General features: G+C 36.9%; 1 protein-coding gene across 1 annotated transcript in view; it reads right to left on the bottom strand.

Moving 5' to 3' along the window:
• LOC127438903 (inaD-like protein) overlaps positions 1–14,068 on the bottom strand; it is a 163,299-nt gene that overhangs the window by 126,591 nt on the left and 22,640 nt on the right. Inside the window, 6 exon segments of the mRNA XM_051694807.1 lie at positions 3,093–3,227; positions 4,759–4,900; positions 5,189–5,277; positions 5,377–5,494; positions 7,707–7,952; positions 13,125–13,253. Of these exon segments, the coding sequence (XP_051550767.1) occupies positions 3,093–3,227; positions 4,759–4,900; positions 5,189–5,277; positions 5,377–5,494; positions 7,707–7,952; positions 13,125–13,253 (859 nt within the window).

The raw sequence follows: 14,068 nt of genomic DNA, 5'->3' as shown, positions 1-14,068 counted from the left end.
TAGCGAAACCTCTCTGTTCACTCTTATCAAATGTCAACGTACCAAAACAGTTGAGTATTATCCATAAAGAAAACACCATTTAAACATATATATATACACTTACATATCTTAAAAGTGATATCATTTCTTAACACCACAGGGAAAAAGTCATAAAAAAATGGCAAAAGTATGATTAAAGGGGTGTGTGTTTTGACTTGAGGGTGACTCTCATTTTACAAGTGCTATGATTCAAGCTTTGGGAGCTTTGAGTGCCTGACAACCAATCATTGTTATCCTGGGCATGTATTGGCCCAGTGCAACAGAACACTTTATTTAGGAAGTTTGGCAGGTACCGGGTCTTGTCCGGATGAATTAGGGCAGAATGTAACCAGAGCTATGGGCTGCTTTGGGCTCGGTCAAGTCCTGCATTTCTGCATCTAGCACGCCTATCTCCATATTTATATCAGCCGGCTAATATGACTGAAACAAAGCCTTCTAAGCTTGGCACAGAAGTGGGGAGGGAAAAAGGAATTGGAGCTGTAGGATGGCCTGGATTTGACCCCCGCTCATAGGGGAGTGCCAACGGATTGGATTCCAAAGCCTCTTCTACATTAAAAAACCCAAAGTACCCCTGTGTATCCTTTAGGGGGCGAAATGCAATGAACAATGAAAAACCTTTGAAGTTCATGGAAAGGAGTAATAATAGGTGTCACGGGGTCAGAGAGGGTTAACTATGATCTCACATACTAGGTGTGGCAAAAAATTTAAAAATAAAATAAAAAGACTTACAGACCAATGAAGATACAAAAACAAGATTGTAATATTTTCTAAAGAAAGTGTGACTAGTACTTATCCACACAAAAGTTTCTGCCTTGATGCTAGGGTGCTGTGGGTGGTTGCCAGGGCTTTGCTAGGGTGTTTTTTTGTGGTTTCCAGGGCATTGCTAGGTGGTTGCTAGGGTTTTCTGGATGATTTTTTTAGGAGATTGCTTAATGGTTTAAGTAAAAAGAGCATAACTCCAAGTCTCTATGATATTTGGTCCAGTGTTTCCTGCCCTGTTCAACAGTGGCACTCCATTGCCTCTAACGCCCTGTTTCCACCTGGTATTTAGATGAGTTTTCGATGATCCGATCACATGTGGTCAGCCGAGATGCATGGTCTCCTGTGACGAAACTGTTTTTGGATTTTGAGGGGAGGGTCTCTGATTTCATTACAACATACATCAATCACTGTCATTGTGTTGCTGCATGACAATAAAACAAAAAAAGTAATGAAAAACAAAGCACACTATTAAGCACACAAAGGCTCACTATTTCTCCCAGATGCATCTGAAATTTGACCTAAGCACAACATTTAGAGCAGAATTCTCAGTTATTTTTGTATTAATGTAAGCTTCAGATGTGAGTGTTTGCCATCTGTGACTCTGCATGTTGATATCAAAAACACTGAAAAAGTTCTGTGAAGTTCTTGTGCTTGTATATCTATTAGCTTTTTAAAATTTCATATGGATATTTCCATTTAAAGCCACTTATAACCGGCAAAGTTCAAACTCTTGTTTTAGTGCAGCAGTTGATAGGCAGGTGAGGTGTGGTGCTTTGCTGCTGTTAAGGACAGACTGCGATTCTCACCACAAATGTACTGTGTCACATGCATTTTTGACTGCCTTCATATGTGGTTTCAGTGATCCAATCACTAAAAAATTTGGATACAGTTTAACCAGTATTTAACGCTGACCACTTGTGATCGGATCACCCAAAACAAATCTTAATACCAGTTGGAAACAGGGTCTAAATCTCCAGTGCCACTGCAAAAGAAATATTTTAGATAATATTGAAACTGTTGTATTGATCAAGTGTCTTGTTTTGACACAGCTCATATTTTCGTTGCTAGTTCGAATACGTCACTTTAGAACCAGCAACAGAGTATGCGCTGCTTTTTGGCATTGCAGTAACAAGGTAGTTCGTGTGAGTGTGAGCGAGAGAAAGAGAGAAACTGTGAGAGATCACAAGTGGAATTACCTGCGTTTAAAGTGGCTCTCATCAGGAATAACATTGCTTAAAATTGCCAAGATATAAGTTTAAGTGTACTTCTCAGCAGCAGTGAGTGTCGCCATGCTTGTACAGCTTTTGCATTGCTAAACAACTGTTTACAATCCCAGTGAGTCGCGGGGGTGCACTGACTTTGCTCCCGAGAGAGTTTGTGTGAGAGCGAAAGAGAGGGGGAAGGATGCTTTCCACTATAGCTATGGGCGAAATACATTGAAACATTAAAAGCTGCACATATTAAGTTATTTCAGATAATATAGAAACTGTTGTATTGATCAAGTTGCGGGGGTGCGGCTCTGTTTGTTGGTCGCGTCTCGAGTCCTCATGTGTGTGTGTGTGTGTGTGTGTGTGAGCGTGTGTGAGTGCGGATGAGACGAAGGAGCACGAGGGTGCTTTTCAACCAAAATTTAAATAAATGTAGGATATTATCGACATTGTCATTCTTATTCAATGTATTAACCAATGTCTTTGTTTAATTGGTCTACAGTGTGTGTATGTGGGTACGAGAGCGAAAGTGAGAGGAAGAGAGAGAGAGAGGGAGCCCAAGGACGCTTTTCAATCGAAATTGAAATAAATTTAGGATATTATAGACATTGTTTGTCATTCTTATCCAATGTACTTAACTAATGTCTTTGTTTTAATTGGTTATTTTGCTGTGGTAGCCTGTAGGGCTCTTTGAAATAAGTAATATAGAACCGTTATGTGGTCAAAACCTGGAACTACTTTACAGTGGTGCGTTTACTGGAAAATAATTGCATACCTTAGAACATACGTCAACCAATCAGAATCAAGCATTCAACAGACCCGTGGTATAAATATATATATATATATATATATATATATATATATATATATATATATATATATATATATATATACTGTATATATTTATGTATATATACTGTAAATGTGAGAGAGAGCAAGAGAGAGAGAGAGAGAGAGAGAGAGAGAACGAGAGCGAGCTGGATGGGACTTTTATCATTTGTGATGCTGCCCCATTTTGTTCTATGCTGCTGTGAGCATCTGAATTGTGTAGATGGCTGTGTTGATGGTGGGGTATCAACTCACTTTTCCCCTGCAGCTGTTGTTTGATTCCGCTAAAAGAAGGGTCCACAGACTCAATCACAGTGCTCCTCAGAACATCCGTCCGAGCCTTGATCTCAGACGATCTCTTCAGAGATACACGCGATGACTCTGTCTGGACTGCAAACACACACAGATGCAGTCAAAAACTCATATTTACATGACCTAAATCTGAAGCATCATGTACGGTATTTAGAATTAGGGTTGGCGACAAATGCTAAAATTTATAGCATAAAACTTCACTCAACATTTTGGTTGCCAACAAAATATATCACAATATACAAGGGCTGTGAATCGACTAATTAATTGCACATTTTTTCTGTGATTAATGGTGCATTAAAACAAACATTCAAATATAATCATAAATATATTTGCTTTACACTGTGTCAAAAAGAATTTGCAATAAGTTGGTTAGTCATCATTTATTTTAATTATTAAAATATGTTCACATTAAAATGTTTTTTTGGGGGGGTGGGGGGAGATAATTAGAATATCTTTTAGTAAATGCATATATGCCACAAAATCAGTGGACATGAAGTAATTAAAAGTTGGGCAAAATCTTTTTTCCAGCCATTTTCCACTGGACTTTTTTAGTAATAGGATCAAATGGGCAGATTCAATTCATATCAAGGTGTATTGGCAAGATAAACTTAAGTTTCATTACAAATGCATTATAAGACACTATACATACAGATATAAAACAAACTGAATGATGAAGTTGAATATGCTTAAATATCTCAAATTTAACATTATTTTCTCTGGCTGCCGTTCAGTCACTATCGCGCACATTCTGGGTGTCTCTCTTGCGGTTTCATGTGTCATGCTTAATGATTACACATGCACTGCTCCACACTATCTATTTCTGTGCTAGGATGAGCAGTGAGTCATGTACCTCCTGCCATTTTTAGCTACAGGAAGTGGGGAAAACATAATCGAAGTTTCAGGTGTAAAAAAAAAAAAAAATGGATACCGCATTAAAAGTCAACTATTAATCGCAGAAGTTAATGCATTACATTTCCCAGCTATACAATAAACACATTTTGCTATGGAAAAGTGCCTAAAAACTACTGGGATAAAAAAAAAGATTTTGTTGACTTAAAGGAATAATTCACCCAAAAATTATAATTCTGTCATAATTTATTCACCCTTATGTCGTTCCAAACTCAACTAAATTTCTTGTTATTTTTTTATATTAAAGTCCGTCTTTTCAATACTCACAAGAACTTGCATTGTTCTTAGCACTAAACAACAAATCTTTTATTTTGAACAAGCTTCTCTCAAAGTGCTCATGAACACACAACGGACGTCAAGATTTTCACTGAAAAATTACTTAAAATCCAGGTTGTTTCTCACCAAAACACCAAAATCGCATGCCTTCAGAAATCTTGGAATATGACGCACAAGTCACATGGACTACTTTTATGATGGATCCTTTTTAAGCTTTAAAATGAGTCCCTGTTAACTGCCGCTGTATCCCTATTAAGCCATATGGACTTCTATTATGTTTTTTGTCTTTTTGGAACTTTATAAAAAACTTCAGTTGCATGAAAAAAAAATCAAAAAATCTACTGTGACATTTAAGTGGGAACGAAAACAACAAACAACTAAATTTTCACTTTTCGAGAACAATCCCTTTACGTCAAGATCATACCTTTATCCAGAGATTTCTCTACGTGTGTCCTTTTGGGTGAGGCGATCTTCCTAATGAGGGTAAGGTGTATCGTCTCGCCCGTCTGCCTCATTACCTCCAAGACTTCCTGGTTGGTGAATCCATGGAGGTTAACTCCATCCAACTGTTCACACAGACAGAGGAAAATAACTTATGACAGAGTAAGACAATCAAGAGGTCTCCGCAGGCCCGGCTAACCGGGCTTTCTGTGTTGCCTGGTGGGACTGATAAGCCTAGCGTGAGACTAGGGAGAGTGTGACAGCTGACAAGTTCCCCACTCATCCCATTCTTATTAAACTGTGAATCAACGTGAGATTAAAGAGACGTCTCGCTTGGTTGGCATCCTGTTTGCGCTCATACGGACACAGGGCTAATTAAGGTAGAGCTCATTAAAAAGTGATTAAGAACCCACCGCTATTATCCTGTCGTTGACATGGATTTTACCGCTCTGCTCAGCGGCGCTGCCTAAAACCACGCACTTTACAAAGACCCCCACGGCATCTGACACGCAACAGAGACGAGAGATGAGAGTAAATAATAATTAACAGCATATTCATTAGTAGTTGTGGTAGTTCAATGTAGGTGAAATGTGTTTCTTACCCTCACTGATGAATGCATTATATCCTATTATTGAGATCCCGAGGCTCTGGCCTTCTTTCTTTTTTAACGCAACTTTGTGGATTTCGTAGCCCTCCAAGTTTGGCTGCATCAATGGAACAGATCAGAAACATCAATCATTTGTTAAAGTTTGAATCTCACAGGGTTTCCACACCTTTCGACCAGTTAATTTCCATGACATTTCCATGATTTTTCCATGATTTTTCCAGTCGTTTGGATTACAAGGTACGGAAGTTTTTTTTTTGTTTGTTTGTTTTTTACAAAGATCTCACTCACAAAAGGGCAATTTCAAGCCAATTAATTACTTTAATACTCTCATATCTAGAAAAATGTATACTCACCACAGAAATTTTCCATAACTTTTACAGGCCTGGAAATCCCTAATTTAAATTTCCCTAATATTTCCAGGTTTTCCATTATTGTGGGATGTAATTTCCATGATTTAATGCATCTTAAGAAAACTGCCTAGAAAAAAATGTCCATATCACATTTTACCCCAAAACTGGAGAAAATTGTGTATATATATATATATATATATATATATATATAATACACACACACACACACACACACACACACACTGGTGGCCAAAAGTTTGGAATAATGTACAGACTTTGCTGTTTCGGAAGGAAATTGGTATTTTAATTCACCAAAGTGGCATTCAACTGATAATTTTTAATCAAATCTAGACAGGCCCCATTTCCAGCAGCCATCACTCCAACACCTTATCCTCGAATAATCATGCTAAATTGCTAATTTGGTACTAGAAAATCACTTGCAATTATATCAAACACAGTTGAAAGTTATTTGGTTCATTAAATGAAGCTTAACATTGTCTTTGTGTTCGTTTTTCAGTTGCCACAGTATGTAATAGACTGGCATGTCTTAAGTCAATATTAGGACAAAAATGGCAAAAAAGAAACAGATTTCTCTAGAAACTTATCAGTCAATCATTGTTTTGAGGAATGAAGGCTATACAATGCTTGAAATTGCCAAAAAACTGAAGATTTCATACAAAGGTGTACACTACTGTCTTCAAAGACAAAAGACAACTGACTCTAACAAGGACAGAAAGAGATGTGGAAGGTCAGATGTACAACTAAACAAGAGGATAAGTACATCAGAGTCTCTAGTTTGAGAAATAGACGTCTCACATGTCCTCAGCTGACAGCTTCATTGAATTCTACCTGCTCAACACCAGTTTCATGTACAACAGTAAAGAGAAGACTCAGGGGTGCAGGCCTTATGGGAAGAATTGCAAAGAAAAAGCCACTTTTGAAACAGAAAAACAAAAAGAAAAGGTTAGAGTGGGCAAAGAAACACAGACATTGGACAACAGATAATTGGAAAAGAGTGTTATGGATCTTAACCCCATTGAGCTTTTGTGGGATCAGCAAGACTGTAAGGTGCGTGAGAAGTGCCCAACAAGACAGCCATATCTATGGCAAGTGCTTCAGGAAACGTGGGGTGAAAAATATGAGTATCTGGACAAACTGACAGCTAGAATGCCAAAGATCTGCAAAGCTGTCATTGCTGCATGTGGAGTACTCTTTGAAGTAGTTTAAGAAGTTCTGAATTTTTTTTTCAAATTGTAATAGTAATTTTTCATGTTATATAAAATGTTAAAAAAAAAATTTAAAAACAATGTAGGATCAATAAGAGCTTTTGTATCGTGACATTATTTTCACGACAATCACGCAAGCACGTTTTTGCAAATTTCACACTTTCCCAAACTTTAACTATAGTTATGCATTTGGAAATTTTCACAGAAGTTTTACTGTAATAGTCATTTTTTAAATAATGAATACTTAAGTAAAACACTAGAATTCATATTGTCATTGTAAACACCATAAAGCCAGTAAAACAAATGCTAGTATGTTGTATAAATACTTTATAATTTAAGTAATTAATTAGGTAGAATTTTTGTTTTTTTTAAACAATTTAGGGGGAAATTTGCTTAATTGTCATGAAAATAATGCCACAACGCAAAAATATTTATGGTACAAAAAATAGGGTTCTTTTTTTTTTTTTTTTTGTTTTTTTTTTTTTTTACTTTTCATTTTGGGGTAAAATATAACCATGATATGTGTAGATTTGTGACATTTACCTTAAATTCAGTACCAAACAGTCAAGTTCAAATCTGAATATATCATCTTGAGGTCACATTCCAGACCATTTGAAATGCATGTGCCGTATTGGTAGTGATTCATTATTTCTCTAATGAATCATTCATTCACTGATTCATGCAATGTCAAAAAGAAATGAATCATTATTCAATTAATTTAACTGATTCATAAAGGTGATGTTTTCTGTACTGTTTTGCTGAGCCTGTTGGCTGCTACAGGAGGTAGAGGGGGAGGGGAGGTGATGGGAGCAGTGGTGGGGGCAGGTGGAGGTGGGGGCGGAGGCTGGGGTGCCCCAAGAGGGTCTCGTGCGATCAGCATGCACACGCGACTACCGCAGGCCTGCAGCACCTGCACCACCTGGTCACTGGCCAAGCCCTGCGTGGACGTCTCACCGATCCACAGGATGTGGTCACCTTCTCTCAGCCTCCCGTCCTAGAGTAAATGAGAGAATAAGAGGAAATGACAACTGTTTCAGGGGCAGGCCAGGGACAAAGATCTAATTTCAGCTTAGTAGAGTTAACCAACAGGTCATTTTCTTTTAATATTGATTGTAATATTGACGATTTGATGCTTTTGCGAACATGTCCTCTTATTCCCCACTGAATCTACACCAGTATGTAACATTCATAAAATACTTGACCTGCCCCGTATATATTGAAAATTAATTAATTGAGAAGTGTATTATTGCACTAGATCCACCTACCTATCAGTCTATCAGTCCATCATCAATCCATTCACCATCTATCTATCTGAATCAAACATCCATCCATCCATCCATCCTTCGTGTATCCAGAATAACCAGCCAACCACTCATTCATCCATCTAAACCAAACAATCATTCAACAATCCATCTGAACTAAACATCCATCCATCCATCCATCCATCCAAAATATCCAAACAACCATCCATCCACACATTCATCCAACCATCCATCCATCATGTATCCAAAATAACCTACCAACCATCCTTCCATTTATTAATCCTTGCATTCTTTCATCCATCCATCCAGCCAGCCAGCCATCATGTATTCAAAATAACCAACCAACCATCCATCCATCCATCAATCTGATCCATCCATCCACCCATCATGTAACAAAAACAACCAATCAAACATTTATCCATCCGAACCAAACAACCATCCATCCATCCATCCATCCATCCATCCATCTATCCCATCGATCATGTATTCAAAATAACCAACCATCCATCCATCCATCCATCCTTCCAGCATCCATCATGTATCCAAAATAACCAACCAACCTTCCTTCCATCTATCCATCACTTCATTATTCCATCTATTCACCATCATGTACTCAAAATAACCAACCAACCATCCAACCATCCACACATCCATCCATCCATCTATCCATTCAACCAAACAACCATCCATCCACACATCCATCATCCATCCATCATATTTTCAATATAACCAATCAACCATCCATCTGAACCAAACAACCATCCATCCATCCACACATCCATTCATCCTTTTATCCATTCATCAATCATATATCCAAAATAACAACCAACCATCCATCCATCATGTATTCAAAATAACCAACCATCCATCCATCTATCCATCAACCAATTTTTCCATCCATCCAAAATAACCAAACAACCATCCATCCACACATTCATCCATCCATCCATCCATCATGTATTCAAAATAACCATCCATCCATCTATCCAGTGATCAATCAATCCATTTTCCATCTATCCATCCATCTATCATGTATCCAAAATAACCAAACAACCATCCATCCACACATCCATCCATCCATCCACATCCATCATGTATTCAATATTACCAACCATCCATCCACACATCCACCCATCCATTCATCCTTTTATCCATCCATCCATCCATCCATCATGTATTCAAAATAACCAACCATCCATCTAACCATCCATCCATCTATCATGTATCCAAAATAACCAACCAACCAACTATCCAATCCAAACAACCATTCAACCATCCATCTGAACCAAATAACCATCCATCCATCCATCATGTATCCAAAATAACCAACCAACCATCCATCTGATCCAAACAAACATTAACCATCCATCCGAACCAAACAAACATCCATCCATCAATCCTTTATCCAAAATAACCACCCATACAAACCAAACAACCATCCATCCATCCACCCGAACCAACCATCCATCATCCACCCATCCGTGTATGTATAATAAATACATGCATTTCTGATCAGATTGACTGGCAACTTAATTGGCACAACCATAGACAAAAAAACAACAACAAAAAAACTCCTGCCAATAAGTCTGTTTCACTGGCCACCAAAAGTATAATTTACCTCCCATATAGTGCGATTTACGTTCCATGAAAAAAAAAAAGAGCGAAAGATTAGGTGTGTATATCAAGTTGTTCAGGCTGAATAAACTGCTTAAAATTGTGGATAAGAGTAATAACAAAAATATGCTTTGAAAAAAAGAACAAAGACAAAAACAACATTTTCAATTTAACAAAAGGACATACAAAAGGAATTGCATATAATAAACAAAATAAATATCACAATATAAAATCTTAAAACTATATATTTCATTATATAATTCATTAGCTGTAAATACAAAATCACTGAGACATGTTTTTTATATTTTATTGTGCATTTATGTGTTTTCTTTTTTTAAATAACAACATAAATAATACAACATGTTTTAATGTTGTATTATTTATGTAATAACTAAATTAATTCGTTAATAACTAAATTAATTCGTTAAGAATGCACGTAGCCTAAAGTATGTAGCTTATATTGTGACCCTTTTCTTTAGTCACTTGCTTTCTAGCAAGATGTGATGCAATAGACCAGTGCTTTGGCAATGTCACCGCTTATGTCAAACACGGAAGTGGTGGCAAAAACCATGCATAAAAAGTAAACTTTTATCGGATTACTTTGTTGAAAATTGATTCAGAAGGCTCTAGTTGACTGCTGTGGCTTCAAGCCATCAACAGAGCTGACTGGACTGAGGTCATTTCAACTCACAACTTTGCAGCAAATATGTATAGCGAACATGATTACATGTTTGTTATTAACTTATTTTATTATAGTAATTGTATCGCTAAGAATATGTTTGTATTTATTATGGTTTTGTGTCATACTTTCGTTTAATCATCTAATCTGTCAAATCTAACACAACAATCAACGGGCTTTCTGTCACTACTTACTGCGCATGCGCTGACATTTTTGTTAACAAGAGGATTGGTCTATAGACCTTATTCACAGTAGCGCCATGTTTGATTTTTAATGGGAATGGAAATGAGGCTGTGAGGGACAGACTTACCATCTCTTCAATGGCAAGCACGGCTCCTAGATCCCATCTGATTTTCCACAGCTCATGTTGTCTGGAGTTTTTGTCTACTGAGTGTCCTTGAAAATAATATTTTGTCTGCGGAATGACCAAAAACACTTTAAACTGCAGTACAGCCCATTGAAGAGACTGTAAGTCTATCCCTCACAGCTTCGTCATTATGTAATATGGCGCTGCTGTGAATAAGGTCTAGCATGTGCTGAATAACATTTATATATTTTTTTCTTGGCAGATACCTTTACCAAATACTTTAACAGGTAATTAAAGGGCAGTTCATTTAAAAATTAAATTTCTGTCATCACTGCTCACCCTAGAGTCTGTATGAATTTTTCTCTGCCATGGAACAAAAAAGGAGATTTTACGTTTAGTCTCAGTCACCATTCACTGTCACTGCATCTTATTTTTCATTCAATGTAAGTGAAAGGTGACTGAAACTCCCTAATATCTCCTTTTGATATCCACTGAAATAAGAAAGTCATACAGGTTTGCAACAGCATGAAGTTAAGTAAGTGATGACAATTTTCATTTTTGTGTGAAATATCTCAAGTAAAAGTCAAAACTCAACAGTTACCTTAAAAATGGCCTTTTAAAGTTGACAATATGTATTGAAAATGTTAACAGATTAAATTATGAAAGAGAACTTTGTTGCATAATTAGTTATGATGTATATTGAAAACAGATTATATACTAAATATTAAATATAGATAATATATTTTCATATTATGTATATTATTAATATTATAATTTTATATAATTATATTATACAGATGACAGAGAAAATACCTGTATATGTCAGATGGAGCTCAAGAGAGGCGGAGATGAGAGATATAACAGGTGTATCTCTGCAGCTGAGTAGTTCTGTTAGCTTTACAATTATTGTCAAAGGTGATGTGAAATAAGGAAGCGCCAAGATTCGAAAGGCCTCAAAAGACCGCTCCAACCTCGCGTGATTGCAAACTGTAACGTTGACAGCTTTGTCAATTATAAGCAGAAGTGAGAGTGTTAGCGCATCGCTCACTTATAGAGACGCAAAATAACAGCATTTGCATTTCTGATTAACGGGTTTGTGAAGGTTTATACATGTGTAACATTGTAAGATCAGTAAAAATGCGCTTCCCTGCACGCGCTCACACTAAACTCAAGCATCAGTTGCTAAATGACGGATGCATGAAAGAGAGAGAGAAAGATGATTTTGACTCATGCAGATTCTGCTGTTTTAAGCATCTCCTCTATTCACGCCCCCAAAACGTAAGACCTCAGCAAACTAAATTTAAGACTTCTTGTAATTTTTTAAAGATATTTAAGACTTTTTATGGTCTTAAATTTTTTAAAGTAAATTTAAGACTTTTTATGGACCCGTGGAAACCCTGTTATATGTATATGTCAAAATGCTTTATTTCCTTCTTAGGAAAGAAAACAAAACAATATGTAACAATAATGCTTTATTTGCATTTTCTAAACAAAGCCTTCCACAGTATTAAGGCCAAAGTCTAAGTGGGAGGTTGACTTATTGAAAGAACTAGTCCCCATAGGTTGCATATTTATTGCTATGCACATTAAATCTCTTAAACTCTCATCCTCCACAATATTAATTGTCAGGCGGCTCTTTGAACTCCACGTGAAAAACGCAGCAGATGTCATGTTCTGCTTTTAGCACTTGCACTGCCCACGTAATGATACTTCTAAATCTAAAGCTAAATTGCCGTTTTGGTGATAGATAAGGCTTGACGTCCATCTGTGGTAATTAAATTGCGCCTTACAGAGGTTGCAAAGTGCTTGATTTCTGTCACAAGTCCCATTTCGGTTTGTTTTGTATAACAAATATTGTTAAGAGGTCCTTTCCCCATCACTTCATCATTGACACGGAATTACTGTTGTATGTGTGTTGTGGTGTGTGTCAGTGCAATGACCCCAGGCGGACACATCACAAAGGTTCTGCACTATTCTAACCAGTTTTCAGAACTCACATAGAGCGTAATAAAATGCAAGTATCTAATGTGAAATTGGTAAACGCGCTAATCATGTTAAAACGTGATTAACAAAAAAAATTAACACGTTACACATTCTAAATAAATCACATGAATTAACGCATTCATTTTGACAGCTCTAATTATAATATAGTTATTATATTATATTATTAAGAACTCAATATTTAATATTTAAACAAAAATAACATGGGTATATCACTGCTGAGGTCATTGGTATTAACTCAATGGTTCCAAGATTAATTATAAAGTGAGATTACGAAACATGTTGGAGATTCAAAACACAAACCTTATCTGCCACACTGTTGGGCACCATGGTTCTGACTACCATTCCTGTTGTCTTGCCTCCGACAATCCCAAAGCCGAGGCCGGAGCCATCGTTCAGCAGCTCAATCTCCTCCAAGTGTCCCCACTGGTCCTGTAGACACACACAGAGGACACAGTTTCAATCTCTACTTCTCTTCTTCTACATTTAGTTAATTTATTAAAAGGTCAATGAACATCAGTCATCATGTACTTGAGCCACAAAACCATCTACTTAAGAAGCAGAGATCCTGAATAAAGATCCATTTAATCACCTTTGACAGTCCAATCAGGTTCGTCAGATGGGAGCAATTGCCTAGCCCAGACCTGTGACTACAAACTGCGACAGAGCCGTAATGGGGCACAAACCTCTAATGAACTTAGTTCCACATAGCCTGAACTTTTACTAAACAGCAAAAGATCTGGCCTACACAGCTCACTTACACAGGAAGAGAATATTGGACTGACATGTAAAACGACCAAGTACATTTAGGGGGCGAGTTTATCTGAAATAGATAATACCACGATAATAGACCAGCATAGAAATAAATATTTAAATGAGAGCAACTGGTTGTACAGACAAATGGTTGTACAGACAAATGTGTAAAATGAGCTGTCACAAATGATGCACTGTACACTATGCTTTTACAATACATGATGCATCATCCCAACTGGAAAACTGGTGCTATAGGTTTTTTACTACACTGAAGCATTCGCTGTTTAACAGCTGATGAATGTGACGCTTCAAATACATGCTAGCTCTAGAACGTTAGCCAACCTCAGTTCAACAACTGTATCTCAAACAATGTACATACTGTATTCACATAGCCTAGGGTGATGGTAAAGCATTCAATTTACATTTTTAAGTTGCTGTCTTCACAGAAGTTTTGCAAGTTGCTACATTTTCCATTATTTACAATTGTTTTGTCA

Source organism: Myxocyprinus asiaticus, chromosome 50 (genome assembly GCF_019703515.2).
Source record: "Myxocyprinus asiaticus isolate MX2 ecotype Aquarium Trade chromosome 50, UBuf_Myxa_2, whole genome shotgun sequence".
Classification (NCBI taxonomy): domain Eukaryota; kingdom Metazoa; phylum Chordata; class Actinopteri; order Cypriniformes; family Catostomidae; genus Myxocyprinus; species Myxocyprinus asiaticus.
This window is presented reverse-complemented; position numbering and strand designations above follow the sequence as displayed.